The 13765-nt window shown below is 39.5% G+C and overlaps 2 protein-coding genes across 7 annotated transcripts in view; one reads left to right on the top strand and one right to left on the bottom strand.

The window, feature by feature from the left end:
• Positions 1-13765, bottom strand: part of LOC311531739 (uncharacterized protein) — a 130964-nt gene that overhangs the window by 115870 nt on the left and 1329 nt on the right. The window lies entirely within an intron of this gene.
• The window catches only part of SLC38A4 (solute carrier family 38 member 4), a 60784-nt gene that overhangs the window by 37706 nt on the left and 9313 nt on the right, over positions 1-13765 (top strand). For all 3 annotated transcript variants that reach the window (XM_084649375.1, XM_084649376.1, XM_084649374.1), the window contains exons 2-11: positions 526-744; positions 2564-2654; positions 6498-6613; positions 10029-10102; positions 10218-10310; positions 11701-11782; positions 11884-11966; positions 12081-12139; positions 12558-12836; positions 12958-13037. In XM_084649375.1, coding sequence (XP_084505501.1) covers positions 626-744; positions 2564-2654; positions 6498-6613; positions 10029-10102; positions 10218-10310; positions 11701-11782; positions 11884-11966; positions 12081-12139; positions 12558-12836; positions 12958-13037 — 1076 coding nt within the window. In that variant the 5' untranslated portion in view covers positions 526-625. The remainder of the gene's footprint in view (positions 1-525; positions 745-2563; positions 2655-6497; positions 6614-10028; positions 10103-10217; positions 10311-11700; positions 11783-11883; positions 11967-12080; positions 12140-12557; positions 12837-12957; positions 13038-13765) is intronic.

A 13765-nucleotide genomic window follows, 5' to 3' on the forward strand; every position in this document is an offset into this window, starting at 1 on the left:
ACTTATCTAGCAATATATGTTTCCAGACACCAAGTATTTCCTTCAGAAAAATAATTTGACTGTAATGTCTTCATATGATGGTCAGTAAAGTTTATATATAGCATTTCCCTATCAACAACCCAACCCTGATATAGTTAATCTCAGGTTAAGGGTGCATCTTAATGATTATCCACGATATCAATTAAAAAACAAAATAATTTTTCCCAGATTTTACATTAAATCTGTTTACAGTGATAGTTTTTTTATAGATAGACTATATATACCTGTGTTTTATTATTATTCTAGGAGAGCTTGGAAACCTATTGTGTAGGTCTGTCGTCTTACATTTTGAGAAAGACTGAGTGGAAAGATGCTGTATAAAAAAAAAAAAAGAATATTTTGCTTGTATTTATCCAGAATTTTCCCAAGCTGCAGCAGTTGCCTCCCTTAATGTTATTACGAAGAACAAACACAAACAGAGGGAATCACACTCATTTATCTAATTTGAGGAAAATTCTAATGAGTTATTTTGTGATCTGTTTGCAGAACAGAGTGTTCTGAAAGTTAACACATGGTGGAGAGAACCTGTAAGCAGAAGGTACAGTATTGTTTACACTGTAGAAGCTAGAAAGCGCTGACCACTCAAATGGATCGCATGGAACTGCAAAATGTCAACATCAAACTTGATGAGGAGAGCAATAGCGGAGAAAGCATTGAAGACAGCTACACGGATATAATAGATCCAGAAAAAGCTACTATTAGCAGGTATGTACTTAAATAAAAAGGGGTTTATGTTCAGACTAAAAAGAGGTAATCAAAGACTAACACATGCGATACACCAGGATTTCACTTATGGCATCCTGAAATTAAATTCAGATTAGGTCACAAATTAAAACTGGTTTGATTGTTTAGTGGCTATTCCCCAAATCACGAAATCACTGCACTCTTTAACATGATTATCGTTGTGGGTAGAATAGCTGAGATATTCAAGGTCAATAGTGAGATGCATTGGTAAAAATCTGTGCTGAGATTTGCCAGCACTGACTGTCCAGTTCATGACTCTGAACACAAGCTGTCCAATATCATAAACATTCAGTTCTCATAATACCTGTATATTTATAAAGGCAATTACAGGGTTCTCTGACACCTAGATTCATATAATTACTGAGTTTTAGCACATTGTTTTCACTCAAAATTGTTTGTTTGCAATTTATATGATCAGAGGTCTCTTAGTTTTAAAACATGTAGTCTTCAAACTAATTTCAAGACAAAGCAATGGCCTATTAAATATACAATTTCAGTGTGAAAGTTTTATACAGAGAAGCAGTTTATTTCTTCTTTTACTCTACTCCTTATTAATAGAAAAATTTCTGGAGAATGTCTCCGTTAAGACCAAGAAATCAAATAGAAATCCAATGATTCTCTGAGCTAAAGTTAATATTGAGTGTTAAGAAACATCACAATTTTAAGTCCTGCTTTACTGAGGCAAAACGTCAGTAAAAATCAGTAGGAACAGGAGGGTTCTGAGCAACACTGAAAATCAGGTCGCATCATTAAGTGCCAAAATATGGAGGTAGGAGCATAACTTTGGGAACCTACATTTGAAAATCCTGGCCATTGTTCTTAGATGACACACATGGCTCCAGAATTCAATTTAACTCTTAAATAATATGATATTTCTTCATTGCCCCTAAACACAGTCATGAGCCAAAGTTCAGGTCTGGATCCAAACTTTGGCAAATAGGGGAGATCTAGGATTTCACACTGATCCTCTGTAAAGATAAGGTTTACCTAGAAAGTCCACTCAAATATTCCCCAGGTGTGTTTGATCCTGTAGTTCCATTTAGGTTCATATCAGTATCTTCTATTTTAAGGCCCTGGTCTTGCAATTAAATTTGCTAGTGTTGATCCCTGCACCTCTAGAGTGTTCTAGGGGTTCTATGCTAGCAGATCTGAGTATAGGATCGAGATCTAAAGACAAATTATACATAAGAGTTTAGATATGGTACATACATTTTGTTGGTGGGAAGTGGTTTTGTTTTATATCAGTAAATAATAGCAATTCTTCCAGGGTGGGGTTAACAGTAATAGGGTTCACAGAAATCTGTTTTGAGGAGGGATTAGACATGGAGAGGTGGATACTTGGCTATACAGGGCTTCTGAGGTAAAGGGTAGCCTGTAAGAATGTAAATAAAATGAACAGGACATATGATATTGGGAAGGAAAATGCTGCTAAGGAAGACAGCACTGTTGACAGAAGTTGGGAAGTGCATTCAAAGCTACGAATCTGCCGTGTGTGGTTTAGATTCTTTTAAAACTAAACAAAGTTCGTAGGCCCAATCCTGAGTGTCTCATTCAGTTTTAATTCAGTGCTTCCTTCAATAAAACTCCCATTGACATCTGTGGGAGTTTTGCTAGAGGAAACACTGAATAAAACTGAGTAAGGACTTCTGAATACAGGGCCTGACTGATGCAGTTGGAGTCTTTCCATTGATTCCAGTGAGCATTGAATTGGACCCTTAGTCTCTTGTGCGTAGTAAACTTATTTTATTGTTTTCTTATTTTGCTCTTTTTTTGTGTTCAGTCAATTTGCTAACAATGATGCAGAAAGTCAGAAGTTCCTTCCAAATGGATTTCTGGGCAAAAAGAAATTGGCAGACTATCAGGAGGAATATGTAAGTTTATTATTAGTTTTTAAGTAATAGAAACAGGAATATAAGAAAGTAGGGACAATATACATGAGTCTCTTTGCAAATGTAAACAGCGTTACTGCAAAGCTCACCAAAGAATCTTACCAGCATATTCTGTTTATTTCTGCCTTAGTCGAGTGGTTACGATTTGGCTGCCTGGATCGTTTAAAGTATTAAATCGTGGCTCTACTCTGCTATAAACATGGCATCACAAGCTTCTACATGGATTGTGTCTCAGTGATTTCTAGATAAAATATGCTCTGTTTACATGTACACAGGCATTTTCTTTCCAACTACCAGCCCTGCAAACTCACTCTAGCCTCTGATAATTGAGCTGGGGGTCTTTCTTTCTTCCCTGCCAACCCCAATAGTAAAGGTTCCTTTGACTAAATGCTGCCCTCAATAACTCTGTGCCAGCCCATTGGCCCAGAAGGTCCAGTAACAACTATTAGCTTTAAATTGACTTACACAGGTGTTACTGAGGGTAATGTTTGGCCCACAGAATATCTATTACTGCTAATGATAGAGAAGCTTGAATTTTAAATCTCATGTTCAAGCTTTCAGGTAGTTAGAAAGAAATCTTGTAACCTGTAAAGGAGCAAATAAACACACACCCAGCAGTTCCAGTTTTAGTCACATTTCAGTTTACAGCCAGACTTTAATGTGATCAGTTTAAAACAGTGGGGCCAGATGTGTCTTATTTACACCAGGTTTCAGAGTAACAGCCGTGTTAGTCTGTATTCGCAAAAAGAAAAGGAGTACTTGTGGCACCTTAGAGACTAACAAATTTATTTGAGCATGAGCTTTCGTGAGCTACAGCTCACTTCATCGGATGCATACCGTGGAAACTGCAGCAGACTTTATATATACACAGAGAATATGAAACAATACCTCCTCCCACCCCACTGTCCTGCTGGTAATAGCTTATCTAAAGTGATCATCAGGTTGGGCCATTTCCAGCACAAATCCAGGTTTTCTCACCCTCCACCCCCCCCCACACACAAATTCACTCTCCTGCTGGTGATAGCCCATCCAAAGTGACAACTCTTTACACAATGTGCATGATAATCAAGTTGGGCTATTTCCTGCACAAATCCAGGTTCTCTCACATCCCCCCCACCCCCATACACACACAAACTCACTCTCCTGCTGGTAATAGCTCATCCAAACTGACCACTCTCCAAGTTTAAATCCAAGTTAAACCAGAACATCTGGGGGGGGGGGTAGGAAAAAACAAGAGGAAATAGGCTACCTTGCATAATAGTAATATAATGACTGTCATTATGCAAGGTAGCCTATTTCCTCTTGTTTTTTCCTACCCCCCCCCCAGATGTTCTGGTTTAACTTGGATTTAAACTTGGAGAGTGGTCAGTTTGGATGAGCTATTACCAGCAGGAGAGTGAGTTTGTGTGTGTATGGGGGTGGGGGGGATGTGAGAGAACCTGGATTTGTGCAGGAAATAGCCCAACTTGATTATCATGCACATTGTGTAAAGAGTTGTCACTTTGGATGGGCTATCACCAGCAGGAGAGTGAATTTGTGGGGGGGGGGTGGGGGGTGGAGGGTGAGAAAACCTGGATTTGTGCTGGAAATGGCCCAACCTGATGATCACTTTAGATAAGCTATTACCAGCAGGACAGTGGGGTGGGAGGAGGTATTGTTTCATATTCTCTGTGTATATATAAAGTCTGCTGCAGTTTCCACGGTATGCATCCGATGAAGTGAGCTGTAGCTCACGAAAGCTCATGCTCAAATAAATTGGTTAGTCTCTAAGGTGCCACAAGTACTCCTTTTATTTACACCAGTCTTAGGTCCCAACATGCAAGTGTATACATGCTTAGCTTTACACACAAGTAGTCCCACTGAACTCTAAAGGACTTCTCCCATGGGCAAAGTTAGGAATGTGTCTAAGTCCTGGATGCACAAAGGGAGTTAAGCATTGGGATGCTGAACAACAGCACCTATATTTTAGGCATCTAGAAAATCACAGGAACACACTGCAATCCAGAAAGCCTGAGTTAGGCTCTTAGACTGTGATTCACAAAAGCCAGCATGCTAGACAGGAAGCCGTCTAAGCTAGCCAATGGGAGATGCTGAACGGAAAGGTGTGCACTAAGTCCTGCCTCTCTCTCAGAGATAGGTGCCTAAATCCAGACTGCAGGGAGGCCCCCTCTGCTAGTGATTCAGAGCTGGGGAACCCGCTTTGGAGTCAGGTGCCTATGCTGTTTTTGGAAGAAGCTAAAGGGCGGAGGATGGAGCACTCTCATCAGGCTATCCTGATGTGGGAGACCCTCAGTCTCTCCTGTTGAACCTATTCCATTGTGGATCAAAAATTAAAGAGTCATTGGGGTGGAGGTAGAGCAGAGAGAGAGCAAGTGAGTGAGAATGACTCTGTAGCCTGGTGGGCAGAGTACTCACCCATGATGTGAGAGACCCTGGATCCAGTCCCCTGCTCCACTGACTCTAATCATTTATTCAGAGTGGAACAGATTCAACAGGAGAGACTGAGGGAGCCCTACATCAGGGCATCCTACAGCCCGGTGGTTAGAGCACTCACCTGAAAGGTGGCAAATCCCTTCTCCCCCTCTGGAGTCTCCCACATCCTAGGTGAATACCCTAATTACTGGTCTAAAAGCTATGAGAGGGAGGTCCCAGCTGCTTGTGTGAACTCATTTGAGGGGCCTGATCCAGATCAATCCCTGAACATGACTTATCCAGGCAATGCTTATCTTTCCCCTGCTTTGTGAATCATTCTGGGAGACAGGCACTAGACACCTAGAGGGAGGCAGCAGTGCAAATGCCCAAATACAGAAACACAGGTGTCTCAGGAACTTTTACTGGAGCAATATGGGTGCCAAGGGAGTTCAGTAGGAGCTTTGTGAATCACTGTGGAGCCTAAAACTGGGTTTTAGATGGCTAAACCCAGACTTAGGTGCCTAAATCTGCAGTTTAGCCACCTAAATACTTTTGTGAATCTAGGTCTAAGTTTTTACAGGATCAGGACCTTATATTGTAAACTTTTTGAGGGAGGATTGTTTCTTCGTGTGGTTTTGTGGTCTATAAAATAACCTGAACCCTACTATAGTATAAATATTTAATAAAAATTCCAAGTCATTCACTGCAAAGTGAAGTTACTCTACTGGTGTAAATGAGAATACAGCCCAAAGAGCTAGGTTTTTTCATTTTTATATATTGGTATTTTTCTTTATTCAGGCCTGTTATGACCAAAAAAGATGACATTTATGATTCTTAGTGACGCTGGGTAACTGTAGTCATTGCTGGCAGTTTCATTTTGAAGGGTTGTTAGTATGGACATAACTCTACACCCCATTTGGACAAAAGAAAAGCTCTGGTGTTGATGCTGCAAACACATACTACCTTGACAGTACTTGAAGTGAAGGGAGTTCTCATAATAGTACTATACTTAGATTGTAAGCCCTCTGAGGTAGCTGGGGCTCCTAAAAGAACAGGAGTACTTGTGGCACCTTAGAGACTAACAAATTTATTTGAGCATAAGCATCTGATGAAGTGAGCTGTAGCTCACGAAAGCTTATGCTCAAATAAATTTGTTAGTCTCTAAAGTGCCACAAGTACTCCTTTTCTTTTTGCGGATACAGACTAACATGGCTGCTACTCTGAAACCAAGTATTAAATGTTAAGTACTAGTTCTGTAGTAAAAAATGTTGGTAAGATCAGGCAGCGTGGTAAGACAACATCCATAGTACTCAACAGAACAGAGGAAGGGAAAGCCAGCAACTTGAAAAAGCACAGTTTTACATTGCACTCATTAAGGCACAACTTAACTACCATTTTTGTTATTTTCTATAGCATCCAGGAACTACTTCCTTTGGAATGTCAGCGTTTAACCTGAGCAATGCCATCATGGGAAGTGGCATCTTAGGGCTGTCATATGCCATGGCCAACACAGGAATTATACTTTTTGTGTAAGTATTCAAAAGTGGTCAGAAAAGTGGGGAGAATATAATTAGCGAGCTATCAGTGTTTCTGTGATTAGAGAAAAATGCTTACGTGAAGAACCACATTTTATAGATAAAGAGATTTTTAAGGTCTCCAGTAATGAAAACATTTTAACAGCATTGCAAGACTCTGTCTAATGATGATAAACCACCCTAATTTCAGCTGTGTTTTGTATTAGATTCATTGCTGGGAATTTATATTGTCCAGTCAAAAACCAAAATTGGAAGGACAGTGTACTTCTTTCTCCTAAAATAACAACAGCATTCCCACTATTTCAGCACAGGCAATTCCACACAAGCAGTAAAGTATATATTTATTTATATGTTTATAATTATAACTTTGTCGAGACCGAGGAAAAATACTTCATGCCCATATAACTCTAGCCCTGAAAACAGAAAGTAGGGGCTGAATGCAAATATAGCTACATATTTACCAATATTTAATGTCAGCCACTCTCTCTAAAGTCTGTCTGTACCACTGAAGACAGAAATGGCATGTCGCTGACATACAGTATGTACACAGCATATGCTTTGATGGACACCAACAGACATCTATGTGCAGACATCCCTGGCTACCCCTATCAGGTTGAGAGAGAACATTTAAAAGTTGTCCCACTTTAGTAAGTGGCTTTAGTTTTATAATCTGGTTGTTTATGTGGGCCTTAATGTTAATCCTCCTTTGTTTAGTAGGAAGCCTAGAATGCAGTGTGGGTGATTGCTTTACATTACAGGAAAAATAGTAAACCTTCAGATCAACTTGCAGAGTTTTCTCTGTGTGATTCCTCTTGACTTTTGGAAGCTGTGTAACAAAAACTCTGTAGCAGGTTCTGAAACTGTATACTTAGATCCCAAGAGAGAATGGCATCTCCTATTTTTGGATGCAGAGTTTTTGCCTGAAATTAATTATGAGTGCAGATGCTACCACTTGGATGGCTAACTAGCTGACAGCACCTGCAAATCAGGTAGTTAAATGTCTTAGTAGGAGCATTTGCTCTCACAGAAATGGAAACTGGTTTTAAAAGGGAGTGCTCTAGAGCCAAGAAACTTTGAAAGGCTTTTTAAAAAACTCTTTAGAGTTCAAAAACTCTTCTTCCTTAGGGTGTTCAATAATAACCAACCCAGCTATGAAGTATCTCTATTCCATTGTATATTAGCCCTGGCTAAAAAAATTCTACTACATCTTCTAAATCCTAACTGTTAGCCACAGTTTTCAACGTGCGGAACCCTAACAAATCTTAAATTTAACAAACGCTATCAGAAGCCTCGTCATGTTAACTTTGGCAGAAGTAAAAATTGTCACCTTTAGACTGGGATAATGTTTAAATAGTGCCATCTAATAAAAAACAAACAAACCCCTTTCTCCACCCAGCAGCTCACTTTCTGTCCTATCACAGTTTCATACTTTGGGAATGAGAACAATCTCCCTTCTTGTGGTGGAGCATCTAATTTAAAAGCAGACAAGTTTGTGGAGGATATCATTACTTCAGTGTCAGACATATACTTGCTGTACATAATCCTGTACTTATAGATTCTGACTTTAGCTTTCAAAAGGATTGAAAAATTCCATTTGCCAAATGAAAACTACTGTACTAATCCTAATTCAGGTTATATTTACGGTCATTCATGTATTGTTCAGAGATGGCCCAAATGCTCCCTTTCAGTGAGATTTTACAGAGGAGGGGAGAAAGGTTTCTAAAGTTCAGAAAGTTTAATCCTGTAGCACCCTCCCCTGCATTCTCCCCACATGGGGGAATGGTTTGCAGCTGCTTGGAGGGGACAGGGGATGTGGCTTTGAAATTCCACAGCTCTACAAAATCCACAAGGAACTCAGGTCCCAACACCACACAGATCTTAAGGATCTGCATGGTGGACCAGCACCTTTACACTGACCCCAGTTCCTCTTTCCTCTTGTACTATAGCTAATTCAGGAGCCTTGCTATCATTCGATTCCTTACGTACCTTTCTTAATGGGGTAGAATGATCAGCATTAACTCCCATGTGGATTTTTCACACAAATCTTCTGGTTAATAAGGGAGTAGGCTACATAGAGCACCCCAGAATATCTCCCCCAAACTATGTACAGTTCAGTCATGCAGTGTTTATAGGAGCTTTTCACAGGCTGAAGGCAAGGTGGTGAGCAGTATGCTGCCCAGAATATAGTGACTCATAGACTTTAAGGCCAGAAGGGACCATCATGATCATCTAGTCTGACCTCCTGCACATTGCAGGCTACCAACTCACCCACCCACTCCTGTAATAGACCCATAACCTTGGCTGAGTTACTGAAGTTCTCAAATAATCATTTCAAGAGAATCCACCATTTACACTAGTTTAAACCTGCAAGTGACCTGTGCCCCATGCTGCAGAGGAAGATGAAAAACCCCAGGATCTCCTCCAATCAGACCCAGGGGGAAATTCCTTCCAGACCCCAAATATGGTGATCAGTTAGACCCTGAGCATGTGGGCAAGACCCACCAGGCAGATACCTGAAAAGGAATTCTCTGTAGTAACTCAGAGCCCTCCCCATCTAGTGTCCCATCACCAGCTGTTGGAAATATTTGCTGGTAGATATTTGTCCTGAAAAAGTCACATAAAGCATTAATTTCTTGCATCAGTAGTTCTCAAAATACCAGCCATTGAAATCATGTAGAACTGAAATAGTATGTGGAGGAAGCTTGAGGGTAGTCAGAATTATATGAATTCAAGAATCAGTATCTCACAGCCTGCCAGCCAGGATTAGAAGCTAGTGCTGTATGCTTTCAGAAAGCAAGATTTCCAGTGTCATACAGTGCTCTTTGCTATCCCTGATCATTACGTGAGATCTCTCTATATATCCATAGTGTCAAATATGAGCTCCTAAGCTCAGGCTCCACAGTTCACAGGCAGCCAAATGCTCTGATTTTCAAACATAGGGGGTAGCCAACAGCTCCCATTGAAGTTGTTATGGTTTTCAGGTGGTTCAGAGGTGCTAGGTAAGTAGAGAGGGTTAAGTTACAATGTCAGTAAATGAGTGGGAGTCTAAGGCCCCAGATCCTGGAAGGCCCACTCATGTGGAATCCAATTGACTTCACTGGGGCTCTGCGTGGGTGCAGGAATCTGCCTTTGCAGGACAATGCAGAATTAGTGCCTCAGTGAGTCTAAGTAAGTCTCTAGAGGCAAACTAAGGTGGTGTAACATGCATGTTCAGGTTGCCAGAGGATGTATAAATAAATTACAGCCAAAGCTTACCTCTGCCTTCTGGCCAATGTCGCCAGCACTCAAACTGGTTTTGGGATAATGTACATATTAAAGTGATGGAGAGCAACTCAATATATGTTCTGTTAAGTCAATTTATTATCTCTATTGTCAGCTTCAAGATTCTAATTTCCGTTATTCCTTACAGAATCCTACTGCTCAGCATAGCAATATTATCACTCTATTCAGTTCACCTTTTACTGAAGACCTCAAAAGAAGGAGGTATGAGGACACTGTTGGTTAACTGAATGTTCATGTTGCATGCACATATTTCTCCTTTAAATATGTTTAATAATGTGCCTTTTTACAGTCCACCATGTTTTCTTTTTGCTTCTAGGCTCCCTAATATATGAAAAACTAGGTGAAAAGGCATTTGGATGGCCTGGAAAATATGGTGCTTTTGTTTCGATTATAATGCAGAATATTGGTGGTAAGGGCAAAATGTTCTTCTAAACAAATATTTTAAAAATAAACACTGGTCTCCCTTGGTAGCACATGTCCTCAGGCTGATGTGGATGCCATCACGGACTGAGCACAGTGGGGTAAATGGTCCCCAGTGATGTGCATAGCAAAAATAGGCAGACACACTGCTTTTCACAGTAACAGGAGAAAACTGGAGAAAGGTGCTCAGCAACTGATTTGCCAGATCAGTTATCTCTTGACACCATATTTTATTTTGGGCCTGATCCTATGAGATGTTGAGCACCCTCGGCTCCCATTCCCCAAGAGCTTGATCCTGCCACCATCATTCACACAAGTAGACTTTACTCACATGAGACATCCCCATTACATGCATACCAGTCCCAAGTTATTTTCCACATAAGTAAAAGTTGCAGGATTGGGTCTTAGCTCACTGGAAATGAAATGGAAATGTGTATGGGCTCAGTGTTTTAAAACTTGGTACTGTTTGGAAATCTCTATTATCTGGCTGCCAAGCACAATCAGCCATCCAGAGCAAAAGAAACTTGTCAATCGTATAGCAATTTCATAATAACTATACTAAAATAGTAGCCATTCGCAATAGAGAGAGTTTCACAATCAGGCCTTCTCTTTTGATTGGCTACTATGACTTTTCAAAGACCCCATCTATGAGTGCATAACAAACATGCGTGTCTCAGCTTCTGTCCTTCCTTACTGAAGCCCAGATATCAAATACAGTTTAACTAGGCAAGGAATTATACTTAGTTGATGAGAAAGGAATATAACACAGGGAAAACAAAGGTTAAATAGGTTGACAGTTTGGGAAGAGGGGTCAGAAGTTGAGGCAGCCAAGTTTATTATGAGTAATGGATGGACAGTTCTGAGGAAAACGGTCCATTAGAGCAGCAGGATTTACAATAGCAAAGCCAAGAGACGGGGTAAAAATGTGTATTTCAGCATAACAACAACTCGAGTGCTCTGTTAATTCAATAATAACTATATCATATTCAAAGACTGAAAGTTACTTTTAGTTCAGAATATGGCTCTTACCTTATTAATAGGGAGCATGGTCAAGTTATCATCTGTTTATTCACACTGCCAATTATGGTACGTAAATGGTGATTTGAGCACCAAAATACAGAACTGTCTAGGTACCATAACTTAGATACCCAATTCTAAAAACTGGACGATGTAGTTCATTTCATCTACATGTTCATATAGTTAAGCAAGTTTGACTAAAATCAATGTATATATTGCATTTTCAAAATAATGCATAGTTTATCATTTCTCTTTTTTTTTTTTAAAGAATGCTGACAGTAATGAGCATTCTTTAAAAAATGCATACCTGCATTGGAACCATATTATTCTACTTTACTTAGCTGATGTGTTTGTTTTTTCAGCAATGTCAAGCTACCTCTTTATTATTAAATATGAACTTCCTGAAGTAATCCGAGCATTTCTGCATCTTGAAGAGAATTCTGGGTATGTTTGTTTTGCACGACCTATGACTTCAGTGAAAATATTCTAGTTAACCTTGGCAGAAATGATTAATATTGGTTTGATTTCGTTCTTTTCCTCTTTAGAGAATGGTACCTGAATGGTAACTACCTCGTTATATTTGTGTCAGTTGGAATTATTCTTCCACTTTCCCTTCTAAAAAATTTAGGTAAAACTATTTCCTCACTTAAAATATATTATTTTGTTTCTTATCTTGATTAGTCATCTGAATTTATGTGTGGTTTAACTGCATGTGTTTTTTTTTTTTATTCTTTCTTTGAAGGTTACCTTGGTTATACGAGTGGATTTTCACTTACCTGCATGGTTTTCTTTCTCACTGTGGTATGTGACTATATGAAATATATCACTAGCTATAACCAAAAGTAGGAAATACAGAATCTTTAAATAATTAAGAAACTTTAGCTGTCTTCTCTGTACTTATTTATTATTACTAGCGTTTAGAGGCTAGCCTGGTCAAGACCCTATAGTGCTAGGCACTGTACATGACAGTCGCTATCCCAAAGAGCTTACAATCTAAAAAGCAAAACATAACAGGGAGATGAGACAAAAAGCAAGGTGGAGGCAGAGTAACAAAACTAATAGGATATGCTCAATTCCTAGCCAAGCAGGGGCAATAATCACAATTTGCTACCTTAAAACATTAAATGTTCAGCCACTGATGTTTTCAGTCAAGGGTGTAAATAGAAGCCACCTTTTCAAAGCTATAGACTTGTGTTGACATTTTCTATTCTTATTGTAGGTTATCTACAAGAAATCCCAAATACCTTGCCCTCTCCCTGTCCCGGAAAATAGCGTTGGAAACTGGACCTACAACAACAACTCAGTTCCAATGCACTTAGTGATGTTACCAAATGAGTCTGTTAATTCTAAAGTGAATTTCATGATGGACAATACACCTGGGCACACCACGGGTTTTGAGGAGGCAAAAGACACCCTACACACAAGTGGAGTGGAATATGAAGCCCACAGTGATAGTGATGACATGTGCCAACCCAAATATTTTGTGTTTAACTCACAGGTAAGGGAGATTCCGCAGAATCTGTCTATAGCCATTAACTCCACACCTAAACTGCTGCCAAACACAATACATTCAGATGATTCAGTAGTGAATACTCATATTAAACACCTTTGTTTTTCAGACTGCCTATACAATACCCATCCTGGCATTTGCATTCGTGTGCCACCCTGAGGTGCTACCAATATACAGTGAACTTAAAGAGTAAGGCTCTTAACTTTACTTTTAAAAACAATTGTCACACACTTCCATAGTTAACCCGGTAGCAATTATCAGATCACTTTTTAGTGTCCAGCTTTAATCAATGATGTACAAATTCTCCCACTAATGGTTTGTTGCATTCCATAATAAGCAGATATTGATGATAAAACATACATCAGATTACTGACCTGAGGTTTACCTCAGAAGAGGCAATAAATCTTGGTATTCCTTGAAATGAACTGAAATTTTATGAAATATCAATTACCAGAAATATTTGGAAACATTTCTGATATGGTCATGAATTTAAGCGTTGCACAACACCAAAAATATTTTGATGAGTGAGACTCCAGTCCTGCACCTGTATCTGTCAGTGCTCACGTTTACATCTCCCGGAGTCCCATTGACTCTCGGTGGGTGCAAAGATCTGCGCTGCAGGATCTGGCTGCAGGAATAAGGACTGTATCATGTAGCAAAGATTTTCTCATGCAGTCTGATTGAATTCTCATTAGTCAGTAATTATTTCTTCCAAATTTATGCTACAGCCAATCAGGTGAGGTAATTTATCACACACATCCACACTAGCCAGTTTACATTACTCCATATCTTAGCATTTTTGAGCTCTGAGGAAGTAAACTTACGGATGCTTAATGCCCATATCCAGCCAATCCTAATTCAGGACTTTCTTGTAAAAATATTTAACCAATGTATATATTAAAGAAGAATTGATCTTA

The sequence above is a fragment of the Lepidochelys olivacea genome (assembly GCF_965140295.1).
Source record: "Lepidochelys olivacea isolate rLepOli2 genome assembly, chromosome: 1".
Lineage (NCBI taxonomy): Eukaryota > Metazoa > Chordata > Testudines > Cheloniidae > Lepidochelys > Lepidochelys olivacea.